The sequence below is a fragment of the Aedes aegypti genome, chromosome 3 (assembly GCF_002204515.2).
Source record: "Aedes aegypti strain LVP_AGWG chromosome 3, AaegL5.0 Primary Assembly, whole genome shotgun sequence".
NCBI classification, from domain to species: domain Eukaryota; kingdom Metazoa; phylum Arthropoda; class Insecta; order Diptera; family Culicidae; genus Aedes; species Aedes aegypti.
In genome coordinates this window covers 18,035,618-18,063,616 of record NC_035109.1, presented here as the reverse complement: position 1 = coordinate 18,063,616, position 27,999 = coordinate 18,035,618, and the positions used below count along the sequence as shown (strand labels likewise).

Here is a 27,999-nt window from a genome sequence, read left to right as displayed (position 1 = left end):
TCGCACCGAATCCGAATGAACTGGCATCACAATGAAGCTCAGTTTCAGCAAGAGGGTCAAAAGTTGCTAGAATAGGAGCTGAAATCACCCGAGCAACACACATGTTATAATTGTGTATTATCAACTAATATATGACTAATTTTGGTCATATATCAGTTGATAATACACAATTATAACATGTGTGTTGCTGGGGCAATCTTTGTTTCAAAAGTGTAAAAGCTTTCGTGTGTTCTTCTTCGAAACGAAATACAGCATCTTTTTGTAACAAACTGTATAAAGGTCTAGCTATTGCTATTATTAAAATTTCGATCAAACTTCCTGAAGTAACTCATCAAACCTAGAAATCTATGGATATCCTTGCTATTTTTAGGAGGAGGAAAATTTTTAACTGTTTCTATATGACTACTGTTTGGTTTACGACCTTTACTTTTGACAGTACACCCAAGATAATCAATTTCATTGAACAAAAATTTACATTTTTCTAAATTGATTTCCAATAAATTTTGGCTTAATATCTCAAAAACTTGTTTCAAAATTTCGAAATGTTCTTCAATTGATTTTGTAGCTATTAATATGTCATCTAAATACACACATAGTTTACCTTCATTGATTAGATTAGCAAAAATTTTGTTCATAAAGCGTTGAAATACTGCAGGAGCATTACATAAGCCAAAAGGAACACGTAAATACTCGTATTGACCACTGGGTGTCACAAAATATGTATATTTAGTACACTCTTTGGGAATTTTTATTTGATGAAAACCAGATTTCAGATCAAGAATAGAAAAATATGATTTATCTTTAGGATTGTCAAACAAATCTTCAATGACCGGAAGTGGAAAATTATCTCGTACTGAATCTTTGTTTAATTTCCTGTAATCAACACATAGCCTAATATCATCATTTTTCTTGGGAATCAAAACTATAGGGCTAGCAAAAGGCGAACTACTCTCTTTTATGATACCTGCATCCAAAAGTTCTTTGACTTTTTCATTAACTTTACACTTTTGATCAAAAGACAACCTTCAAGGTTTGAAATGAAAGGCTTCTCCTTTTTTTAAACTAATTACCATTTCATAATCAGTGTGTAGTATAGACGGTTTTTCATAATTCAGATACTTAGATTGAAAAATTTCTGAAAAAATTGCCAAATGATCTTTTGAAACATCCCCAATTTTTAAATTTTGTAGTGAGTTTGAATTGATATTGAACAAACTATTATCAAATACCTCGTTTACAGGGTCTTCAGATTTCAAATTTTCATGGTCAACTGAATACATTTTAATGTCATTTTTAATTATCGTTAAAATACCGGGTTGCATGATGATGTCTCGTCCAATTATTGCATCGAGGAGGTTTAGCACATTATCGGGAACTACGTGGAAATCAATGCTGAAAAGGATATTTTGAATTAAAATTTTGTTGGTGAATAATCCTAGAACTTTCACCCGCTTCCCACCGATACCTCGAAAACTTTTTTGTTAAGGAATTTTTTGAATCCAGCTTTTTACGCTAGCATGCTATAATTTTTGAATCTCCCTCGTCTGACATTTCTTGCATACACTATATTTTTTATAGCTTGATCAAAGTAAGCATTACTGTGTTGAAACTAGTTGTTGACAAAGAAAAGTCAAGTCTGATTCGTTCTTGTGTTTTTAGAAATGGAAATCGATATTCTTTTAAACTTTCCATTTTATTTTAGGTGTTTTTCTATTTTAGGTTGTTACACAACGGATAACCATCAGGAAACTATGGCTATGATGCTATTTCTATTTCGAAAAAGTTACGTGGCCTAGAATTGAGCTAGAATCTGACTTTTTCAAGGATGTAAGGCTACTGTACGAAAGATCTTTGGTCACCTTTTGATACAGTGAATGTGAAATCATTTTTAATGAGATAGTTATTGGCTGAAGCATTTTTGATGAATAGTAATTGGTGTTATTGAAAAGTTGCATGCATGATTCAAACTAATCGAACCGAAATTTAAACCAAACTAATAGGAACCGAATCAAATGCACCCCTTCCGAAGTTATAGATTCCGAGTAAAATCCAACAAATCATAGTTCGTAATTCTCCACCTTACCGGCAATAAACAGCTTACAAATTACGTTTGATTTTTAGTACATCTAAAACCTTGTAAATATGCCTCTATTCACTTCATAATGTAAATTTTCACTGCCCCTGTTTTCCGGTCAGTTTACAGCAAGCAGCCATTCTCATATATAAAATTAAAATATTTAATATATCAGGAATATCTCGAAGGGCTCACACTTTTGTCCAGAGCGTGTACATAGTTATGTGACATTGATCTACTCAACGATGTTCATAAAACGATGGAATATTTCATTTCGTATTATGTCTATATTGTCGTATTTATTCTCTGGTTCCTGAAAGAAATAAAGTCGATGAATAAATCCGGGTCATAATGTTGAGGAATAATTTTTGAAATCAAACCTTGCTGCAAAACAAGCGTAGTTAAAATTTTGACAGTCAAATCAACAATATAATATATTAGCCTACTAAGAACGAATTATAAAATCTGAAGGCAAGAAACGTCTAAGTCAAATCACCCCTTTTCGTTTTACAGCTAGCGTAAAAAGCTGGATATCTTTCTCATTAATTAAACCTCAACGTATCAGTGAGATTGGGCTATCCGTGTCAAATAAAGCAGTTAAATTTGTAATACTATTCAATAGTCTAAATTTTACCAATCCGTCGCATTTAACTTATTCGTTATGTTGTTTTTTGTCTGTGTCCTTTAACACGTTAATTGTCATGTCATTATGTTTTTGTTTTGAATTTCCATTTGTAATACGAGCATCATACGGCTTTTGGTTTGATCTGCAATTTGCTGCTAAATATCCCGGGTGATTGCATGTAAAACATAACTTCTGTTTCCTCCGACTCGGCTCTTCACTTATCCTTACAGACCGGAACGCTTGTAAAATTTCACTGTACTAAAGTTCTGCACCCTTGCTTGATTACGAAGTACTTGATTTTCAATCCCTTCCACAAGATGTTGAACGAATTCTTTTTCCGGTAAGTTGAGTTGTTGAGCTATTATTTGTTTCGGCTGATAATATTCGGCAAATGGTTCATGTCGTGTCTAAGTACGTCTTGCAAGCTGTTTTCTCATTTGAAACACGTTGATGTTGATGTCAAATCTAGCTTGTAAACCTTCAAATATTTCATTGTATCTTTTCAACATGAAATCTGTATTCGAGTGTAACCAATATTTGGCCTTCGCTGTCAGTTGCTTGATTAGTAAAATTTTCATGGTTTGATCGTCAAGTTTGAGTGCTTCTTTCGTATTTGATATTATTTTCAAAAAATGATTCACATCTTCTTGAACGTGCCCAGAAAACGTCGGTAGCATCGTTGAAATTTCATTTGCTTGTAAAAAAATAGTTGAAAAATTTGTTCTTGAAGATGATTCCAAAATTGACTTGTTTCTGAAAACATGGCAGATTTTCCATTCCCTAGAATAGATTCCGCAGGTGAACTTCCAGCTCCTTCAAAACGGGCGAAATTTTCATTCTCCACAATCATCTCTGGTTTCGATGTTCTCCTGTATAGATTTTCAGCTGCAGCCGTTGGTAGATCCCATTTCTGACGTTGTAAGAATAAAAGGCGATGTTATCTTTTCAACGTTTTTTTTTTTCAGAATGGTCTTTTTTGTCACTGTCCAAGTCAATGCCCTACTTAGCTCTAAAACTATGCACCAAAGCCTACTACAGCATGTCACCTAGAAACCCGCGGTATTACGTGATATTCACAACAGTATTTATTGTCAGCTTTTGATTGCATTCTGGCGTTCAACTTTGGATGAACCATTCACTTTTGCGACACTTTTCTTCTATTGGATCAATACTTTCTTTTCGCAAAATGATACTTTTCATCGAAATATTCTCCGGGTGGCAAGACAGACGTCTTCAACATGAGGAGAACCTCCGGAAATCGTGCATTAAGCGTCCATGTGGCAACGTGCGGTACCATAACCCCTCTATTGACACCGACAACACTGAGTGGGGTTCTGGAAATTTCCTCCAGGTTTCTGGAAATGTTCCCATGTCACACGGACATCGAACATAAGCCTTGCTTTTTATTATTATATAGATCAATTTTGTTATAGTGAGCTAAGTAATGTTCTTGAGAAAGTCCTTTCCGATGAATGCCAAATTGGGTTCTCTTTTACATAATGATTAATTGGACTGGGAAAAATCAAAGTAAATCATTCAATCAATTTTTGCTCTCTTCAGGTGACTTATAGTCACTTCAGAGTCTTATCAAGACAACTTTAAACAAACACTCAGTTTTGTAGTCATAAGTAAAAAATGTGTGCTCTTTCTCTTCAAGATGTCTGAGAAGAAGTTTGCGATCTTCAAGAGTTTCCGGTAAATCGCGACAGTTTCCTTTCTTTGCGCTTTGATCTCTAGACCCAAGATCTCTTGGATAAATCCTCCAAATTCGGAACAACTGACCATGATTGGCGGCACTCTTTGTTTTCTCACTTGAATCAAGGAGCCTGAGCTAGAGGCTGCTTCAATTTGATGTTTTGAAAATTTGTCTAAGGCATCGAACTGATTGCTCATTTCGATGCAATTGTGAACACTAACCATTTCTCCCTTGGAAGAATTTACGCATTCCAAAGAAAGATACTCACATAGCTTGAAGGAATCAATAGAATAGACTTTGAAAACAACTGTTATTGTAGCACTGAGAAATATTGTTTTATTGCTTGCTCTAAAACTTCCGTCAGTAAAAAGACTATATGCATTCACAGCATGATGCATGATGCAACTACAAAGATAATAGAAACTTGAATCAGAGTATCCTGGACATTTTTCAAGAATAATCAAAATGTCTTGTTTGAATCAGTACTTTTGTTCCACTAACGCTCGAATCATTCTTCTGCATTGAGCAAATGCCGTTTCTCAATTTTTAGTCCGTCATTTTCAAACTTTGAGTAAGTCATATATCCATTGAACCACGAAAACAATCTCAGCCAGATGAGCCATGACGACAACGAATACTCGTGCAGATTCTCCTAGCTCTTGCCGTTTTCTGACTGGCGAAGCTTTTTTCTCTTTTCTCGTAGACTCTTTTGTCGCACTATCATAGAAAACTTGCCACCTTTCTCGCACGTCTCCCCAACTACTTCCTCACCCAACCAGCGATCGATTTTTCCGCATTTTTCCCTACCCTGTTGTATCTAGAGTACTGCACATAGAAAACTATCTACCCCTTCTCGCGGTGCCTTTTTTTCCACGGTCTCCGCCAATTTTCTCATCCCCAACCAGGTTTATCTAGCCGGCCGGCTAGTTCAATAGATAAAAATTCGCAACAGAGTCTCATGATTCTGCGGATGCATTTCGAGATTTCTGAACGCTTTCGAGAGAAGGAGGAAAAGTTTCCGAGCTGCATCCGACCGGGGGGTGGTTTGGGGGTGGCTTTGGAGATGGGGGCAAAACTACACCAACCAGTCAACTACAAACTACAACCAACCGTCAACGACAACGACGACAACAGCTACAAAAGTTTTCCAAGTTACATACAGTGGAAGGCTGCTGGCCTTGGACGAACTGCAATTGCCTACAGTCAGCTCCAAAATAAAGTTCCCACTTGTTTGTAGGCACGCAAGTTGGCGGAAATCGTACGTCGCAACGAGAAAATGTTTCGCTATAGTGTTTGTACTTCATAGTTAATATTTATTCTTTATGATGCACAACAAAACAGTTCTTATCTATGAATAAACTTTTGGTTTTTTGTTTTGTCTTTGTGAACATTCAAATTTAACCCAAAAATAAGAATGTTTTGCTATGTTAACAATGAAGTACAAACATTTTAATTGAATAATTTCTATGTATAACATACGATTTTCATCAACTTGCGTGATTACAAGCAAGTAGACACTTTATTTTGGTGGTGACTGTACAACCCAAGCAAGCACCTACACGAATAGGTGAGGTAGGGAAGGCAAGGCCTTTGCCTGGTACCGAGCTAAACCCATTGCCGAGCTCACTGACAAGAGGTAATACCTTATAGCACACATCTCAAAAGATAAGTTTTTACATAGTGCAACTACAACTACCGTCCGCCACAGGTAAGTGGGTGGGGATGCCGGGAAAAGTTGCAATCTATAATGGTGGGGGAAACGGCGACAGTCTGAAACCAGACAGATAGCAAACAGAAAAGGTATAAAATGCATTAACCTCACTCGGAGTAGTTGCACTTCACTGAAAGGCTTGGAGCGGATCCTCACCTGGTGCGGATAAACGCATCATCAATTGCATCACATTACGACGGTGCAGCGAGTTTAGCATACCCTTCGAGAGCACAGTTTTGACTTGGCTTGGCGATGTGCTTGTCGTTTTCGCAGTTACGCTGCTGCATCGAGAAGAGATCAGTTGGGAAACCAGTTTCTTAAAAAAAAAAAGGGTCTTACACAACGGATTTTGGTACTTTCCCTTTCTTTGAAAATTTTGACCGATCTGTGATGCACCGGCCAACGAAAACTCTGCTCGCTTTGAACATTTCTAAGCGGATTTTATGCCTGACCATGCAAAAAGTTTTAGAATAAAGATTTTTTCAAGTCACAAAGATAGAAAATATTTTCTCATCTTTAGGGACAATGAAAATTCGTGGAAAAATTCTTGGAATTCTTGAAATGGTAATAAACGGATTATTACCAAACTCTTGCGACTTTATCGCGTTTTCATACTTTTGGCAAAATTTTACACCAAAATGCATATTTGTAATGCAAATATGCGTTGAGCGTTCAAATTTACCGGTACCTAACCAATTGATTAGAGTTTTGATTTTATAAATTAAAATGGGATTTCATACCAGAGTGTTAATTTAAAATTAAAATCAAAACAAGAAAGCCAAAAGAACATGAAAGTTTCAACTCAATGATGAAAACATGTTTGGTTGAACCTCGACCTTAAAAAACATTTTCGTGAACAAAAATCTAGCATTTCCTGAGATTATCGTAAGAAATCTCCAAACTTTTTTTTTTTTAATTTAGCGATTTTTTTCTAAATTCCACGTCTGAGGCCAAATTACGTGGATTTTTTGGCTTCCGCGAAATCAAAACCTTCTATTGTACTCATCTCCTTCCGATGAGTACTAGATATAATGGAAGAGGGTCGAATCTGAGACAAAAACGTCAATACGCATCTCAAAACGGACCAACCTCTGATTGGTTTGCAAAACAGCGTAACCATGAATGATTAATGTAAGGTAACATTGGCAGCTTCTGTGCTCTGCAATATTCATCCATGCGTACCAGATTTCTGGCAGCAAAAAAATCATAAAAGAGTAGAAGATGAACAATAAACCAGTTGTCACAGTTGTCCTAGGGTCAAATTTTATACTATTAACTATACTATTTAACCCGTATCCGTCCAACAAAAAGAAAAAAGTTCAAAATGCTGCCATTTCGTAGTCTATTCAAGAACTATTAAACTAATTTATACCGAATTTAGTACTATACCATTCATGGAGTCGATGCCGGTTATGACCTCTTTGCGTATTTTGGATCCCCTATAGAAAAACATAGAAACATCATTTATTAATATTATTATGTTAAAAATCAATCGGGGGAACTTCGTTTGAATTGTTGGGCAGCATATTCAGGCAAAATATTTGGTCTAAGGTGCATTAGTGGCGCGGTAAATGGTTGGGCATGGCGTACCATTGGTACCTCGCGTACCTGCAGGAATAAAATAGACCCCTTTGTGCGGTCCTTAGCCTCTTGCCCAGCAACTCCTATCCCTACCTTCTCGTGGTACTGGCCGGGGTACGAGTAACCTTGGGGAAGATCGGGTAACCAACCCCCGGTGGGAACTTTGGTCGTATGCTGACAGGGAAGGGGGGGGTTTGCTTTTGCAAACCTGGAGCGTCTGTACTCCACGTTAGGAGCGGCTCACAACAGCGTCTGTTCCCCATGTCAGGGGCGGCTGATCATCGTCCGAGTGCCAGAGAAGGACTCTAAGCTAAACTGCGCACTATGGCCCTCCGAACATTTAGGGGGAATGGTCCTCCGGAAATCTAGGGGGTTGGTGTCAGGCCCTGCAAGCCAACCGTAAAAACACATCAGCACAGGAACGTCAACGAGAGAATACGGACCGGAACAATCGGCAAAGACCACAGCGACGAAAATGGACTAGCGATTGGAAACTCGGTACGTGGAACTGCAAATCTCTCAACTTCATTGGAAGTACTCGCATACTCTCCGATGTACTGAAGACCCGCGGTTTCGACATCGTAGCGCTGCAGGAGGTGTGCTGGACAGGAGCATTGGTGCGAACGTTTAGAGGTAATCATACCATCTACCAGAGCTGCGGCAACACACGCGAGCTGGGAACAGCTTTTATAGTGATGGGTGATATGCAAAGGCGCGTGATCGGGTGGTGGCCGATCAATGAACGAATGTGCAAGTTAAGAATCAAAGGCCGATTCTTTAACTTCAGCATAATCAACGTGCATAGCCCACACTCCGGAAGCGCTGATGATGACAAGGACGCATTTTACGCGCAGCTCAAACGCGAGTACGACCGCTGCCCAAGCCACGACGTCAAGATCATCATAGGAGATTTGAACGCTCAGGTTGGCCAGGAGGAGGAGTTCAGACCGACGATTGGAAAGTTCAGCGCCCACCGGCTGACGAACGAGAACGGCCTACGACTGATAGATTTTGCCGCCTCCAAGCACAGCCTCCCGTATCGGTACACCTGGAGATCACCTCAGCAGACAGAATCGCAAATCGACCACGTTTTGATCGATGGACGGCACTTCTCCGACAAAACCGACGTCAGAACCTATCGTGGCGCCAACATTGACTCCGACCACTACCTGGTGATGGTGAAACTGTGCCCAAAACTATCCGTCATCAACAATGTACGGTACCGACGCCCGCCCCGGTACAATCTCGAGCGGCTGAAACAACTGGATGTCGCCAATGCGTACGCGCAGCATCTTGAGGCAGCGTTGCCGGATGAGGGCGAGCTCGATAGGGCCCCTCTTTAGGACTGCTGGAGGACAGTCAAAGCAGCCATTAACGACGCTGCCGAATGCGTTGTCGGATATGTGGAACGGAGCTCAAGAAACGATTGGTTCGACGAGGAGTGCCAGGAGGTTTTAGAGGAGAAGAATGCAGCGCGGGCTGCAATGCTGCAGCATGGTACGCGGCAAAACGTGGAACGATACAGACTGAAGCGGAAACAGCAAACCCGCCTATTCCGGGACAAAAAGTGCCGCCTGGAAGAGGTGGAATGCCAAGAGATGGAGTTGCTGTACCGGTCTCAAGAAACGCGGAAGTTCTATCAGAAGCTCAACACATCCCGCAAAGGCTTCGTGCCGCGAGCTGAAATGTGCCGGGATAAGGATGGGAGCATCTTGACGGACGGACGCGAGGTGATCGAAAGGTGGAAGCAGCACTACGATGAACACCTGAATGGCGCAGAGAACACAGGCACAGAAGGTCAGGACAGCGAAGGCGATGGCTACGTCAGCACAGCGGACAGCGGAAATCAACCAGCTCCCACGATGGGGGAAGTTGAGGATGCCATTCAACAGCTCAAGAGCAACAAAGCCGCTGGCAAGGATGGTATCGGAGCCGAACTCATCAAGATGGGCCCGGACAGGTTGGCCGCTTTTCTGCATCGGCTGATAGTCAGAATCTGGGAAACGGAACAGCTACCGGAGGAGTGGAAGCAAGGCGTTATATGCCCTATCTACAAAAAGGGCGACAAACTGGAGTGTGAAAACTATCGTGCAATCACCATCCTAAACGCCGCCTATAAAGTGCTATCCCAGATTCTCTTCCGTCGTCTATCACCTATAGCAAACGAGTTCGTGGGAAGTTATCAAGCAGGTTTCATCGACGGCCGCTCGACCACGGACCAGATCTTTTCCGTGCGGCAAATCCTCCAGAAATGCCGTGAGTACCAGGTCCCTACGCACCATTTGTTCATCGATTTCAAGGCGGCATACGATAATATCGACCGCATAGAGCTATGGAAAATCATGGACGAGAACAGCTTTCCCGGGAAGCTCACAAGATTGATCAGAGCAACGATGGACGGTGTGCAAAACTGCGTGAAGATCTCGGGTGAACACTCCAGTTCGTTCGAGTCTCGGCGGGGACTACGACAGGGCGACGGACTTTCGTGCCTGTTGTTCAATATTGCGCTTGAAGGTGTCATGCGGAGAGCCGGACTTAACAGTCGAGGCACGATTTTCACGAGATCCGGATTTGTTTGCTTCGCAGATGACATGGATATTATTGGGAGAAAATTTGAAACGGTGGCAGATTTGTTCACCCGCCTGAAACGCGAAGCAACAAGAGTCGGGCTAATGGTGAATGCGTCGAAAACAAAGTACATGCTAGTTGGCGGAACTGAGCGCGACAGGGCCCGCCTAGGAAGCAGTGTTACGATAGACGGGGATACCTTCGAGGTGGTGGACGAGTTCGTCTACCTCGGATCCTTGTTGACGGCTGACAACAATGTTAGTCGGGAAATACGAAGGCGCATCATCAGCGGAAGTCGTGCCTACTATGGGCTCCAGAAGAAACTGCGGTCAAGAAAGATTCACCCCCGCACCAAATGCACGATGTACAAAACGCTCATAAGACCGGTAGTCCTCTATGGGCATGAGGCGTGGACTATGCTCGAGGAGGACTTGCAAGCTTTTGGGGTTTTCGAACGCCAAGTGCTAAGGACGATCTTCGGCGGCGTGCAGGAGAACGGCGTGTGGCGGCGAAGGATGAACTACGAGCTCGCTCAACTCTACGGCGAATCCAATATCGTGAAGGTAGCTAAAACTGGAAGGATACGCTGGGCAGGGCATGTTGCAAGAATGCCGGACAACAACCCTGTAAAGATGATGTTCGCCACGAATCGGGTCGGAACAAGAAGGCGTGGGGCGCAGCGAGCTAGGTGGATTGATCAGGTACACCAGGACCTGGAGAGCGTGGGTCACAGTCGAGGATGGAGAGAAGCGGCCATGAACCGAGGGAATTGGCGAAATATTGTTGGCGAGGCTTTATCAAGATAATTGATGTAAAGCCAAATAAGTAAGTAAGTAAGTGCATTAGCGCAGATATTTGAAAAGTTTTATAAATTGAGCCACACAAGAGGGAGCAATTCCAGATGGATCCATAATAGGCACGTCGGCAGCAAGCAGGATAACATGGAGATCAAAACTTAATAGGAAACATCAAATTTATAAACATTCCTATTATCGACACAGACGGGGACAACAGTTTTCCAAATGAGTATCGAATGATTTTGTATGTTGTACAGGCGTGCTTTGAAACTGGTTGAGAATGAATAACAGCTACTTAGTTAGTCCATTACTAGCACTGAAACCCTAATTCAACTAGGGTTTGTATCCTTTGCAGGGATTGAGCTCTGAGCAGTCTTCTAAGATCATCCTTCTGATTTCAATAAACATCTTAATGAGTAGGATCGTTCTGAATCCTTGTTTTTTCCAATCTTAGCGTGCGTGATTTGTCCGGTTAGTCAACCGAATCAATATAAAATGCTCTTCATCTCGAATGCGAACATTTGACGTTATGCAGAAATTTTGGACAAATGAAACCTAAAGAATGGGACATTACCCATGATATGAATATCCTGGTAATTGTATGATACCACTGCAGTGCCCTGCAAGTTGCTTACCATCAGTCATTATCACTCGTCTTGAAGTGAATTGAGACAAATGTTTGAGAAATGTGGATCAATTGTCCGCATTTGTCTATTTTTTACGAATGTTTCGGATTTTCCAGAGAAACAAAAAATGGGCATTCAAGATTATACCGAGGCAATGATGGTGTACTTATTGAAAGCCCATCACAGCAAGTCGCTTAAAAAAAAGTTCTCTAGGTTACTTGCAGGATATGTCCACTTTTACGAATGTTCCGGATCTTCCAGAGGACAAAAAAGTGACCTTGACCGCAATCGCCAATCGCAATCGCAATTGACAAAACTAAAACTATTCAAAAGAGGAAGTTGATCGAAATATCACCCGACCTGACCCAGGAGGACACCGGAATATTCCCGGCCATCGGGAATAAATTGATCCACTCGTGCCAGCATATAAAACCTTTGGATTGCATGTAGTGAAAACCGCATCTAAATCAGTTGAATTGAACGTTCACAATAACAATTTGAAAAAAAAAATCGTAAACCGGTTCGATACGGATTAAGAGCAAGCAGTCTCGTCATCCTTGAGAAGTCATTACATGCAGGCTAAAATGCTAACAAAAATTGCCACAAGACTTCTAGCCCACTGCATATTGACATCTCGTAAAAACATTCTAAGTGTCTAGCCAGACACAAATTTTTAACTCTAAGGAAAATATCGATGCTCACTCAATTTTCTCACCGGCAAAAAATCATAGCGTGATTCACTGCTTGTCTGGATTTCACCAAAAGATGCGAGCAAAACAAATCTGGCTCTGATGAAGATAGATTCAAGGGAAATCTCTCACTTATCACTTTCTGTAACAAGCATGATCCGCAGCGTATCATGAGAGCTTGTTTATTTTCATCTGATACAGCGCTGATTAGATCAGGGGGATAACAGTAAATGATAAAACCCATCTAAACAAGCTCAAAACCTGGTGGAGAGCAGTAGCGTAGCTAGAGGGAGCGGTGAGTGCGGTACCTATGGTTTACCATGGTTTTCACAAGAAACAGTTTTGTTGGTATGAGGGTTCAAAAGCTAGTTGATCATGATTCACCTTGGTAAGTGATGCGATTCATGTAGCCTCAAAAGTTACCTATCAGTGCATCAACATGTTTAATATCAAACTATTCAAAGGTTATTTATAGTAACTACGACAAATAAATAAACGAATGTACGTGCTTCTCATTTTTTTTTTAATAAAACTTAGGCCGGCACTAATAGTGACGTCATTAAGTACGATTAAATAAGTGCAACATATCTACGATTAAAAATGTGATATCACAAGCATGAAACGAGCTCACCAGTTGGTAGTCCTTTCTCGACTGAAGTCACTCTTCTTCTTTCTGGCGTTACGTCCCAACTGGGACAAAGCCTGTTTCTCAGATTAGTGTTCTTATGAGCACTTCCACAGTTATTAACTGAGGGCTTTCTTTGCCGGTTGACCATTTTTGCATGTGTATATATTAGAGTGGTTCAAAAATCGTTTTTGCTCCACATCGCTCATATGCAGTAAAACATAGTAGCCATGATTTATGTGTGCTATCTTTCGCGCCAGATGCAGCAATGTTGCCTGTTCAGAAGATGAATGAACACTGTAAACAAATTTTCGATTGGATTTAAATCAATAACTAATTACTGAGGCATCCGATTTGAAAACGGTATTCAGCAAAGTTGTAGTTGATGAATGTATCTCACAGTGTCAACGTATCTCTAATCCCCAAGTGCACATGGGCAAATATTATGACCGATTGAATGATTTGCTTGGTTGTATGACATATGCCAGAAAACCATTTGCCAGAAAGCCGTTTGCCAGAATCAATTTGCCAGAATGGATCATTTGCCAGAAAACCATTTGCCAGAATGGACCATTCCCCAGAAAGTCATTCCCCAGAAAGACCATTTCCCAGAAAAAATATTACTACATTACTTTGCTTTGTGTAGTAATATTTAGGTGTGTAAAATCTTTCGAATCATTATGATTTTCAGCGTACGATACATAATTATATGCAAAATAATTGTGACGTAAGTTTTTAAGCTTTTTGTTTGATAAAATGTTTTAAACTAATAATGATATCATTATTATTATATAGATAGCTGTAGGGGTAAACATTCAGCTATTCAGCAATCTGACGGACGTGAGTTCGAATTCCACCGGGCGAAGATTTTATTGGATTGAAAATTGTCTCGATTTCCCAGGGCATAGAGCATATTCATATCGGCAATACGTTATACACATGCAAAAATGATCAATTGGCAATGAAAGTTGAAAGTTAATGGACAACCCCTTATAGGCAACTGTATTTTCAACATTCTATTAATGATTTTCCCTTCTTTGAAGATTAGGCTGTTCTTTAGGGCTAACTAATTCAAGGACTTATATGCTTCATAGGAGATTTACCCTTCTTTATATTATTGGCTAGTCTTTATAATTGTACTGTGTGTTTCTGCCTGCAGTTAACAGAAGGAATGGAAGTAATGTAAACAAGGTTATGTCATCTCAATTTTAAATAATTACAGCTAAAAAAAATCAATATAGGACTGCTGTCAAAAAAAATGTCTGTAAAAAGGATTTATGTAAAAAATGCAAATATCGGGAAATGAACAATCAATATATGTCCTCAAATAAAAAAAAACTTAATTAAAAGTGATTCAATAATGGAATATTTACCATGACCTTCATCTTATTTCTCATTGAAGATTACTCGAGTGATTCCGAAAACATTAATCTTCATAACCGACTTGTTTCGTAGAGCAAGCGACAGAATATGAGAAACCAATATATGTGTGTTTTTTTGGTTTCCACCATTAATCATGGCCACGTAGTAGTCCTGCTAAGAATTTTAAAATATATCCGGTTCCAGATAGCTAAAACTACCAATCAGGGTAAACAATGAATATTGAAGAGTTTTCCGGCAGCCTGTCGCAAATGTTGTAAAACTACTTTAAAACAATAAATAATGCGGTTTAAATTATTATTAAGAGTAAAACAGTTTAACGTTCTTTTCAAGGGCTGAATAATGTATTTAAATATATGACCGAAAGAACGTTGGGTAGTCATTTGAGTTATATTGTTCCAATGATTATTGGCGCTAAACTGATCATATTTCAAACATAATTTTCCCTTCTTTCACTCAAAGGCTGTTCTTTTTAGTTGTTTTGCAATTTTTTTTCCGCAAAGATACATTATTCATATTTCAGAATTTATTCAACTAAACTAATTCGTGTCAAACGTTTCATCTTTTTTGTTCTCAAACCAACTATGTAAGTAGTGAAAATTGCATAAAATTGTATGCGAAGGATTGAAACAACATAGACTAAATAACACGGATCGATCAGTTGCGTTGTTTTATACTTGTTATAATATTACTAAGATATAAACATTATTTGGAGCAATTTTTACGATGCGAGTGAAGTACTGTAGAAGTGACGCTAAATTTTAATTAATTTTGCGCTGCAGCTGTGCAGTGCTAGTAGTCCAATTCTCTTGATGTAAATAATGTGAAAGTTGACTACACAATGTTTCATGCTATAAGTGCAAATAATATGAGTATATTCAAGATACAAAAATGACAAATATCGAAAATTTCGGTAGGCTTGAGGTGAAGATGCATCGATACCAAACCTCAAATTTTCAAGAGCATAAACCTCGAGAACCAGCCAGCGGTTTGAGCTGAAAACTTAATCGATTGGTCACACGCTGGTGGTGACCAATCGATTTAATTTTCAGCTGGAATGGCTGTTTGGGTCTCTAGATTTGCGCTCTTGAAAATTTGAGGTTTGGCTTCGATGCATCTTCACAAATATGTCGATCAATTGATATCAAGGATGAAAACGAATTACAAAAAATGATTCTGGGGAATGGCTTTCTGGCGAATGGTACATTCTGGGGAATGGTTTTCTGGCAAAAATCATTCTGGCAAATTGATTCTGGCAAATGGTTTTCTGGCAAATGTCATACAATCATTTGCTTGCTTTTCCCATAGTAATTCCCATATAACCTTTGAAGGGCTTGTGCACTCTCAATTTTCATCCTGGTTTTACCAAGCGCACTCTCAAGGCGGAGAAAAATATCTAGGTTACAATCTTGGGTAATAATAAAGAAAATAGTAGAAAAATATTACAAATTTTAATTTTTGTTTTTTGAACAGTGACGTTCTTCATGTTTCAGGTTGCCCTTGGGGTCTTTGTTCAATGGCTTTCTTTGACTCTGGAAACGTCAATACCCAGACAGAGTTAAAATGAACAATAAATCTTTTTGTTTTCCTTCGAAATTTTCAAATATTCTAGGAATGTGATGACATGAAATAAAAATAATATTTGTATCAGCCTTGTCCAGAAAACTTTCTTTTAGAGATAACCACAGGTATTTCTGCAGTGCTTCTGCTATAAAGTATACCAATAATTTATTGAATTATGGATTTTGCAAATCTTTTTTTTTTATTAAACATTTCCAGATTTTCCTCCAAGATTTCGTTGAAAACGAGAGAAAATTCTTCGAAGAATTCGTTTAAAAACTCTTTTATATTTTTTGCAAAAATTCCAACTGGATTTCTTCAGAATCATCATAAGCAACACATCTAGGAAACTTTTTCCTGCGCTCTCATGTAGATACTCTAAAGCTCAGTTTGTGGCTAAACTAATATCAGCGGAGATCGATGCGCCAAACTTGCTTCGAATGATAAGGTTAAATACTCCAATCAACGCCATTCACCGTCCCGAGTTTCTCCGATTCAGACGACGGGACTAGGCTCCCCAAGAACCAGTGCGATCAATGATGGAGTGTTTTAACGAAGTTGTTCATCTGTTCGATTCAAGACAAGATATATTTTACGATATATTTATTACTAGTTCCAAGACTTTATCCATTAGGACAAAAAAGTCGGATGAAATATATAAATAATAATAATATTAATACCTTACAGATAATTCTGAGCCATTCCATCAGGATTTCATCTAGTGATTTCTCAAAGAATTGATTTAGACTTAAGCCAGTCGTCTAACATAACAAGTGATGTATCTGGCCTTCTTCTAAGGATTTCAATTCATTAAAATCCTTTTGGATTCGTTTTTCATTTTTTTTTTCAGGGAGCACGTTTTTTTTCAAAAAGTTTAATTAGGAATAACCGTTAGCATAGTACTAAATACCGTACAAAACACAGAAAATATCCAACAGAAACATATTGAAGTTTCTGAAGTTTTCGAGTCCACAAGACTTCCATGTGGAAATCCTATCTACTCCCTCGTATGGGTAAACTTTAAACGGCAGAATATTTTTTGATTTTTTATTCAAATTTTCATCGAAATGTTGAACATTTTCGAAAAGATGTTCAAGGGACGTGTGATGTGAGTCCGGCAACATAAGGCATATTTTGAAAACCTCTAAGTGAGGAGCCCCCAAATCTATCTCCGCGCAGGGCCTCCAAAACTCAAACTACACCACTGGTGGACAGTATTTCTATCGGATGTCCCGGGATGTTTATCATGTCTGTAAAATAAAACACCTAGCTCCAATGGTAAATAAGGAAGTAAAATGGATTTTATCATCGCTCTCTGTTTGGAGGTCTCGTTTGTTGCTGTTATTTATCAAGTTTGTTATAACTTACGGATCATTTCCGATCATACACCGATACAGATACAATGTTTTTCTACACTTGCTTTGATCGTGCTTCGAAAACAAAAGAGAGGAAATTCTTCAATGTCTGATCTTTTGACAGATATGCGTATTTCGTACTGTAAGACCGTCTCCCATGTCGTGTATGGTACTCCGGGGCAAATATGATAGTTCAAAGAAATTGTTCAATAACATACTCAAATGCCAATATTTTGCAAATCCAACAACACAATATTTTGGCAATATATGTGCTGGAGTGCGCATGAATTTAATCGAATAATCTAAAAGATTATAAAACCGTTAGACTAGCTAAACGAGGCAAGTGAAACCCATTCAGTTTCATGTGTCAATCTCCATCAGTAGGTTAACCATTTCAATAATAAAAATAATATTAACTGAAAATTCCTTACTAAGAGCGTAAAGAGGAATAAAACATGTTCAAAATCTATCATTTATAAGTTTTAATTAAAAAGTAGCACGAAAACTTTCAATCATTGACGAAATTAAACTACTCAATACGATGGCATTGTTTTTCGAAACTACTAAATTCGATATAAATAACAAATACAGTTTAGTAAAAATAGTACAATAATCGTTCTGATGATGCATTCCAAATTTCATCTAGGTCTTTGTTGAATTTTGAATTTGTATTTCATAAGTAAAAACAAAAAAAAATATATATATACATAGAAAAATTAGACTTTTTAGAAACCCCCCGAACAGTCACTTTTGAGTTACATCATAAAAAGTTGGAACACGCGTTAGCTTCGAAACTTATCCGCCATTACTGATTAGTAAAGAGGATGCTACACTTCGTCTGAACAAACTACACCATCATCAACCAGCACTGATGTATAAGAAACTCTTGAGCCCTAGCCCTAGCTTGAAATCATGAACCGTTAGAGGTGTACCAAAGTACTAGGAAGGTGATATGCTATACAGACGAATATTATTTAATGGTGCAACTTCCCTTTGGCACCGTTCATTTCCATGATCCAGGCCAGAATAATTTTATACAATATTACAATATTGTTGTACTAAATACATTCCATACAATTGTATTTTCAACTTTCTCTAAGAATACTTCCTTGAAAATTTTTCCTAAATGAGTTATAACGGAAGGTCCCATCTAACACGGATTTTCACTTCCCTGGATTACCTTATGGACCAATGCACGTGTTCACTACCCAAGAACCAGTAAGCACGATAATGCGGCACGGTAACAGCATTATATGCACATATAGGGTAATCATTTGATGCATGTCAGTTTTATATACGCATATAATGCTATTATAATGCCAGAAAAGGCGAAATAGCGTGCCATTATAGTGCAAAGATATAACCGTGCTTCTTTGCACCACTAATGCCGATATAAGACCACGTGACAAACGTCAGTTGTTTTCGCCAGGTATTTAGGGCGAATATTTTGTGCTTTCGCGTACGCAGCCAGAGAGCTTTCGCGTATGCGGCCAAGCAACTGGTACACGAGGTAAATAAATGAATGAATGAAAACGGAAACCTCTAATAGTATGCAAAAAATGTAATAAAATGATACAGATAGTACTTCTCCGTATCAGACATATTCGTTTTGGTAGTTTACATCCTTTTGAGGACTTGCAATTGCCACATTTTGATCCTCGTTTAATCATGATGAAATTCCTCATTTTGCGTCTCGAACCTGCGACACCCGTATTGTTGAGTTGTTGTCCTGCTCCTTTGCTCCTTCGGCCACATAAGACGAATAGTATTGGAAAGAAAAGTGGCCAATTTAAACAATCACTTTTCCCCGTCATGAAACCTGCAATTGTAGTGGTGAGAAGATTTATGTTTGACTCCCTCTTACCACTATACGGAAACACAAAGCACGTGGTATATCTGTCAAAACACTGGATGGCATTTAAACATGCTCTGTATTCGAATATAAAGCCAATATAGTGCTTATTTAATGCCTGTATGCATCAGACTTAGAAGCATTAATGATGCCGTAATAGGGTTTCTATGCAGCGGAAGTGCTGTTATAAGGTGTGTAAGCATTTGTGGTGCTATTTTAATGCATGTACGCATCTATGATACTGATTAAGGGCTTATTATTAGTGCTTATGGTTACTTGGGTGGTCACATAAATAACACGGCACCACTCAAACGTCAACGAGTGAACGCATGCACGGGTCCATATTAGTATCATATGCAGCAAATCGATCGCCGTTTCCAGAATTATCCTCAGCCTGTCCAAAATACATGATTCATCCTATATAGAATGATAATTTCCACGAAAGTAATAAACGATCGCATCAGTTTCTATTGTTGTCCTTTGCGTCACCGCACTTTGCGAACAATTCGATGAATATTACTGATCCTAATTTTTGCACGAAAGTAACCCTCCGAATCAAAACATTTTTTATATATTATTTTGATATTCAACAAAGGCCAAATTTGTTTAAAATGTGTAAAACACAAAAATCGTACATGATACTTTTGTCTTTCAAATGAAAATTGGCAAATTATTGCCATGGGGTATCTCTAATGCTTCAGGTCCCACTTGTCTAATGAAAAATTACATTTCCAACCAAGAAGAATCTTTTGTATTGTAGTAGGACGCGACAAAATTCGACCATTCACTGTTCCTCATCGAGCAATAAAGCTTAGCACAGGGCTGCCCAACGTACGGCCCGACCTCATTTTGTGCGGCCCGCGGAGGGTTTGAAGATTTTTCTCATATTTGGCTTGTTGATTATTCTACCAACCCGAAGTTAGAACATACCAAGACTATTTATTTTCAATTTAGTTTCAACCTAATATTTTAGCTTGGTTATTATTTAAATTGTTTTTCAATCATCTTAGTACTCAATTTTATGAATGATCAAATTCTAAATCTCAAATTCTAGATATTTCAACAATGTTCTACCATGACTTCCATCGAAATTAAAAAAATGCTGTCTCAAAAAACTTATGGACGAAAGGCTAAATTTTCGTACATAATTTCACTGAATTAAAGACTAACATTCTCTCAGAATCATAGAAATAAATCTGAGAGTCAGAATACTTGACAATAAAATAGGTTTTCCAAGAATTCTGGATACGAGATTGTTACAGAACTTTCACTTTGATCCTATAGACTTCTGGCCAGAATTTTCAACAAATTCAATACGTGATTTTTGGAACATTTTCAGCTCAAATTCAATACGTGATTTTTGGAAATCCTGGTCAATTACAATGTAATGCTATGTACGGTTTTGCAGAACCTTAAGCAAATTTAAAATAAAATTTTGAGCAGGCTTCTTTTGAAAAATTTTCAGCATTCTGAAAGATTTCAAGGTTACATTTCGAAATGATTATTGAATGAGATTTGGAAGGATTCTTGTAAAATTCTGGACATTCTGACCAAATTTTTTGTTAGTAAATTTTGGGCCATCTTGACAGAATTCGGAGTATGATTTTGTATAAAATCCTGGATATTATTCTCACAAGATCCAACATTTTTGGGCTAGTTGCTTCAAAATATCATGGACAAGATTATAACATATTTTTTAAGGGATTATCGCAATATCCAACAGGATACATAGCAACAATTATCTGGTTTTGATTTGTTAAAAAAAATACTTCATTCACTGATTTTTGTCAAATTATAAGAACCTTGTTTACTGACTTTTGCCGAATTTGACGAAAAATTGTGCGTTTAAAAATGTGGCCCACGCCAAAAAAAATGTTCTGCGATTTGGCCCGCGGTTCAAAAAGGTTGGACAGGCCTGGCTTAGCACATCTTAAAAATTACTCTTACTAATACGAGCTATCATGCCACAGCTGACTGGGTTTGTAACGCATGTGTTGCTCGGGCAATATTATTATCTATAATGTAAAATAATCATCACATAAATTATTTTACGGATTCCTGTGAAATTTCAACAGCTGAATAGTTCGGAAAAATAAATTAACGGAGTACGGTAATTTTTTACAGTATTCGGTAAAAATCACCGGAATCCGTTAAATTCCGACGAAGTTACGGTGTTTTATTTCACCGAACTGTTCAGCTGTTGAGATTACGGTGAAATTCACCGTAAGAGCTTAGTGTGAAGACATGACAAAATAAGTCAATTAATATCAGTTACAATAAAAGACATTCTAAACTCTGAGTCGAATTTTTAGGGTTTAAACATGGCCGATAAAGTAGATTTGGAACTGTAAGCTCATCTTCCATGGGAAAAAGCTACCCTTCAAAAGCTTCACTGTCGCAGTGAGCTTTATGGCAATCAGCAGGAACGCAAAGCTCGAGCGCTATAAAATGTAACTTAACTGTTCTACTACGTACGAGCTTAAAGTTATACGCGTACGCAAACTTAGCGCAATACATACACATATACAAGCATACTTACTAAAGATGTTGCACATAGAATGATCTGAGAATTTGGAGATACGCAAAACGAAAGAGACTCTATTGCATATTCCATTGCCAGACTAAACGTTTTGACAAAAAGTTTGTTTGTTTTTTTTTTTTGACGGTAAATTAGATTTGGGGTAATGAAAACTTTCGGATTTGACGGAACGTTTTCTCAACTCGATTCAGTAAAATATGAATATGTTTGTTTTATTACCGTTTTACTTTATTCATTCAATGTAATAATGTTACCATTATAATTGTAATAATAATTTTAATATATAATAATTATAATTAATTAATATAATATAATGATATGATAATAAGTATTTACAGATTTCTTTATTATTCGTCCACTATTTTCACTTGATTATTTTTTTTTCCACGTTGTTGTGCTTTAATTTATTCAATTATGATTACTGTTTTGTTCTGTTTTTCTTCCTTCTCTCCATATGCAGTTCGATTTTAAAACGATTCCCTTGCCCTCCATACGTTATTCGAGTGCATGGATTTCAAAATTGGGTCTTCTGATGGCTACAGAGCTATGTACTTTCATTCATTTTCATGTTTACAGATATTCTCCTCCTGTGAACTATTTTTTCCATTACTCAGCTGATTTATAGACATATTTAATTTACAATGTCTCCTTGCTTAGCGGTCAAATTCTGATTTCTGTTTCTAATTTACTTAGAGGAGGAGAGATGGACAAACTGTTTCCCGGATTATCTACAAAGATGTGTCTCCTAATCACGACTATCTTTTTTTTTGATAAAACAAAGAAGCTTGCAGTGATTCGTTAAATTATGGTATCACTAGCAATAAAAGGAAACATGAGAAACGGAAAACTAATTGACAGCAATAAGTTAACAAATTCAATATGTTTGTCTCTTGCTTTAAACATAATTTGTGTTCATCGTGGTTTGCGGTGAGCTTGGAAAAGTATACCGCATTCTTTCCATTCACAAAAAGGATTGCAACAAAATGTTTGTAGCTTTGTCCTTTCAATGAGCTGGCGATGTAATTTTAGGAAATAAACATTTGAACTATGAGCGCATTTTTTGTAAGTTTCAATATATTTTGAATTTATATTTTTTTGAAATATTCATGTCCACTTGAATGATGCTTGTTTACGTATTGCAATTTTCCTGTTTCTAAAAGTTCCGTGTTGTTTCAATAGCTCCGATTCGTTTCTATAGATTATGCCTTCCTTCATTTGCATTTTCTTTTGTTATATAAAATTCACATTCCTAGCTATTTCAGTTAAATTTATTTTTATTCAAACAATTTGATTGTTTTTACTCGTCTTATTTTCCCACTGTTTTCGCTTTCATTTCTGAAAGTGAGAAGTCTGTCAGCTAAATGCATGTGACAATTGTTGTTCCACATTGAGAAAATAAACGTCGCGATTTCGAACGAACGAATGCGATCCAGAAAAGAACTTCAAAGAAACCCAATGTTAGCAGCACAAATTTCGATCTTGGTTTTAAATTTACACTGTTTTATCTTTTTGTAGCTGTTGCTGATTGATGATAATTTGCAAGGACTGTGGTTCCTTTTGTTTCTTTTCCAGTAGGGTTGCTATCTTTTTACACATTGTAAAAATTAATGTTTTCTTTACGATTTGTGTGTATGTTCTAAAATTTCTGAATAAATATTTGTTTACTTTTCATTTAATTCTGTTGTTCCTTTAAATTCGGATATGCGTTTTGCGCGGTTTGCCTTCGCTTTCATAGGTTTTCCAAAACAAGCAAAGTTTGCGTTCGATTCTTTCCGAGCCTTCTGAACTGAGAGAAAATTATATGTACAAAAGATTTACACGGCCGACCGACGCACAAGTCGATTGGCGAGGGAAATTTGACTGCCCCATCTTCCCATTTGCGTGAAAATGCACTCGTTTTCTGTGTTGCTTTTCCAACACTTGTGTGAGAGATTTGCGTGTTTGTTCTTTACTTTCTGTTTGCTTTAAATATATTTGGTTGGTTTTGAGATCGTTCCTTATGCAAATTTATGAACTTTAACTGTTCCATCATTATCGGTTGGCTTTAATGCAGTAATTATAAGTGTGTGTACATTGTTTTGAGTTTCTAAAATCCTGTACTTTTCGCGAATCTTAACTTGATTTGCAGCTAAAACAAAAAGAAGACATGCTAATAAATAGTCGCTATAGCTTAATAAAAGAACATTGGAGAAGAAAATTTACAGAAAACTTAAAATTTTCGCTACTTTTAATGATTTTATCACTATCTGCTAAATATTTGGCCTTTTTTCCTTTACTTGTGTTTGTGAGTGTTTCTGCTTTAATGTGTATATGTATTCATTAGATGGGAATTTCTCCATATTTTGTTTAAATTATTTACATTCAAGATACTTTCGGTCGGTGTTCGATTTCTAACATTTTGATTCTCCGTTCACGAAAAGTTCCCACATGGTTTGAGTTTTTTTTTTTTGATTATCTTTTCTCTCCTGATGCGGGGAAAACACTCGGGGATTTTTGTTCACCAGAGGGGGGAGACACATATTTATCGCTAGCATTATTTATCTATAAGTACGTTAAAGTTTACCGAATATGCCCTATGATCGCGCTTAGACTCGAGATAGGTAGAAGTAAATGCAATTTGGAGAAAAACTCATCCCTCATACAACTAAAACAGAAAAGTAGAAGGGTTTGTTCGATTCCGTTCGATAATCCTAATGTAAAAATGTGTTATCCCTCTCTTAAAAGTTACACTAGTGGCTTAAAATCTACGCTATTTCATTCACTTTATAATCATCGATATTATATTTAAAACTTGTTTCAACAGTCTTCTTATATTGATAGTTCAAAAGAAGGAAAAAACTTATCCCTATCGGCTCAAGGTAAAATATGTACAATGGAACAGAAAACCAAGGTTTAAAATATATAAACATTTGTTTACAACTGAGGAAGTTGGATCGCAGTCAGAGATTTTTTAAAGAGTTTAGAGCTTACCTTAGGAAAAGAAGAAAATAGTACGAGCATCCATTCACGTAAAACAAATTGTATAACAAAGATAAAACAGAAGAGTTCATCGAAATGTTCTTCTCATATTTGTTTTAAAATCACATTTTTGTCCATTCGGATCGGACTTTTTCCATGCTTATTTGTCGCATTTTTTTGTTTGCGTTCTTTTGTTTAGCTATTATCGATTGCACTGACTTTTTGACAGCTTACCTTCGCCGCCGCCTACTCGGATCGGTTCATAACCGGTCTTTCCGTTCAATACTCCCACCGTTCGGTTTCCTCCATCAGTTCCGTTTTGACCTGAACCAGATCCTTGTCCTTGTCGGACCCCTCCCCGCCATTTTCACCGCCTGCCGTCGACGCCACACTCACCGCAGATTCGTCCTTATCTTCACGAGCCTCTTCCTCTTCTTCCTGTTGCTGCTGGTCGTCAATCGACTGTTTGGAATGCGTCGACTTGGCATCATCCTGTTCATTATCACTTGCACCGGACGCAGCCGCCGCGACTGCTGCCGCTGCCGCAGCCATTGCAGCCACAAACCTTTGCTGAACCGATTGGACTCCTTCAGATTGCATCATGCAAACTCCGTTGAGGAGATCGCCGTCTTTCTTCTCACCGCCTGGAATGCCCGGATTCTTGTCGTCCTGCCAGTCTGGGTTGACCCACTGTGGAGCAGCCGGTTTTCGCCGGTTTATCCTCGACATTGCACTCATAGCTTGAGCTAGCGACAAACTTGCTGCAGAGTGCTCGTCGCCATCTCCTCTTCGCGCTCCACCATCCACCGATTCAGAATCGCTCATATGACCACTTTCACCGTCCTCATCGAAGTCCTCTTCGCCTTCCCGTTTGACCGATGAAGGCATCGACAGATCCAATCCGCTCATCTGTTCACTGACTGCTTTGTTCAAAGCTGCTAGGTCCACGTCCCCGGGAATGAATCCTCGTCCGATGAGGGCCGCCAGGTTCGGGTTGGCAGCAAAGTACGGCGGGTAGGGCAAGGGAACTCCACTGAGGCCCATGCGTTCCTTCTGGATTTCCATTAACCGTTGGCTCAGCAGTACTCGGAATTGAACAGGGTCGAAGGGCGCTCCAGATTGGTTCTCCCGCGAGGGAATTGGTTCGCTGGGTTGACCATGAGGGACTTGCTGTTTTAGTCGCATTCGGTGATTGTGGAACCAGTTGGTGATGGTACGAGTGGAGAGGCCGAGTTCAGTCGCCAAGAATTCGATAGTTTGTACGTTCGGGTACGGGTCCAAGGCGAACGCTAGGCGAAGTGCTTCTTTTTGCTCTTCGGAGAAGAGCACACGTTGTTTCTTGTTGGGCGGAGCGGCACCGGAACCGACCGATCCCGGTCCGGGCGAATTGGAGTGATAAAATTCGGAGGTGTCGTTACTGCTGGTGTCGGAGCTGTTGTCCTGAGCTCCGGGCCCGGTAGAACGTCGCCGTTTGCTCGCTTCACGGCGCTCGTTCTTGAGCATCTGCAACCGTTCGACGTTGTTGGCGTCGCTGAGCCAGAGTTGCATCCGGATGAACGGTTCTCGGCCCTTGATGCTGAGCATGTGCCACGGTTTCGGCTTAGACAGGAGCTCAGAGACCGAACCCTGCGAGAGACCGAGAACGGCTTCGCCGAAGATCTGTGGATGGAGAAGGAAAGTTTGACATTGAATTAGAAATGGTAATCGAGGTTGAAGAGTGCCAAAACATACCTTCTGACCGATGTTGTTGGCGAGCAACGCTTCCTTGATCTTGGTGGTGATCGTTTGGGTGTCCAAGTCCTGCGTTAGGGCTGCCATCTCGTACACGGTGGGTGAGATGTGCTGATGGAGGGCTCCACGCATGGAGTTGACGCCAGGGGGTGGACCTGGTTGGTGGCTTGCGGGAGTGGACGTTTGCTGCGGGGAATGGATGCCGAGCATGAGGGGTGGCTTCTTGTCCAGTGGACCGGACGTTTGCAGAGGAATGGCGTGTTGCGGTGGAATGCCGGGCGGTGTCAGCAGCATCGTTTGGGGGGATGGTTGCTGTCGCTGGTGGTTGGCTTGTTGTTGGAGAGATTGCGGCGGGGGAGGGATGGGGGATGGCTGTGATGAGGGAGGTTGCTGCTGTTGTTGGCGGGCGGCAGCTTCTTGTTGAGCGTGGTGCTGGGCAGCTGCTGCCGCGGCTGCCATTTGTTGTTGGTGGAGTTGCTGTTGATGCTGCTGGAGTTGCTGTGCTTGTGACGTTGGGGGCATCTGTTGCATTTGGGACATTTGCAGCTGGAGGAGCGTCTTTTGGTCTTGCTGGAGCTTGTTGATGGAGTCGCTTAGCATCTTCGGCAGAGGAGGCATCTGTTTGACCATCATACCGGGGATTTGAGGAGAACCGCTGTAGTTGCCGGTTCGCATGAGTTTCTCCGGGGCAATCTTGTACTGACTGGCGACTAGCTTGTGTACGGCATTGTCGTCTTCCAAGAACATCTTCATGCGGATGAAGGGTTCTCGGCCTTTTTGGGTGAGCATGTGCCAAGGTTTGGGTCGCGCAAGCAGGTCACTGACGGAGCCCTGCGATAGACCGAGTACGGATTCGCCAAAGAGTCGTTGACTAATGGAGTATTGCGAGAGGGATTCCTTGACACGTCGGACGATGTCTTCGGTGTTGAGATTGTTGTACAGGTCGAACTGTTGCTGAGTGATGGGTGGAAGGATGGCTTTGAGTGGTCGCTGCTGGGACGAGTGATGTGGTGTGACTGGAGGCTGAGTGATGAGGGAGTTTGTGATGGAGGCCATCCTTTGTAGGGGACTGACTGTGACAGACATGTCTTCCGATGGCGGGATGACCGGTGGCAGGATGCTGTTGCTGATCGGACTTGGGGCAGACGAGGCGGTGGTGGTTGGAGTGCAAGTGCCTGGTTCCGGTTTTGGCTTGACTAAACTGAAAGCGCTGTGCTTCATGGTTTCGTCTACTTCCTTGTTGGCAGCATCGATCTCGCTTTCCAAGTCCGTCATCGATCCGTTGAGTTTGGAGGGTTGTTTCTCTTTCGGGAGTGAAAGGTCCTGGACCGATCCGTTAAGTCCAATCTGTTGATTTTGTTGCTGCTGCTGTTGCTGTTGGGCAGCGTGCTGTTGAGCTTGCTGCTGTTGATGGAGGGCAAGGAAGTTCGGCAAATTGGAGATGTTCGGCATGTTGGGAAGTCCGGCTCCGGAGGAAGCATTTTGCTGCAACTTGGCCAGCTCTCGGTGATAGGCTTCCAAGGCCATGCGGATGTTGTCGTCCTGGAGGCGTTCGATCGGTGGCATACCGCCGCCAAGGAAATGAGGGAAAAGGAAACTGCACAGAGAAGAGCATTAATTAATGTGTTACAC

The 27,999-nt window shown here is 39.7% G+C and overlaps 1 protein-coding gene across 6 annotated transcripts in view; it reads right to left on the bottom strand.

Moving 5' to 3' along the window:
- Positions 1 to 22,210: 22,210 nt before the first annotated feature.
- LOC5569395 (homeobox protein cut) overlaps positions 22,211 to 27,999 on the bottom strand; it is a 564,153-nt gene continuing 558,364 nt past the window's right edge. For all 6 annotated transcript variants that reach the window (XM_021852179.1, XM_021852180.1, XM_021852181.1 and 3 more), the window contains 2 exons: positions 26,368 to 27,964; positions 22,211 to 26,295 (listed from right to left, as the gene is read on the bottom strand). In XM_021852179.1, the coding sequence (XP_021707871.1) occupies positions 24,916 to 26,295; positions 26,368 to 27,964 (2,977 nt within the window). In that variant the 3' untranslated portion in view covers positions 22,211 to 24,915. The remainder of the gene's footprint in view (positions 26,296 to 26,367; positions 27,965 to 27,999) is intronic.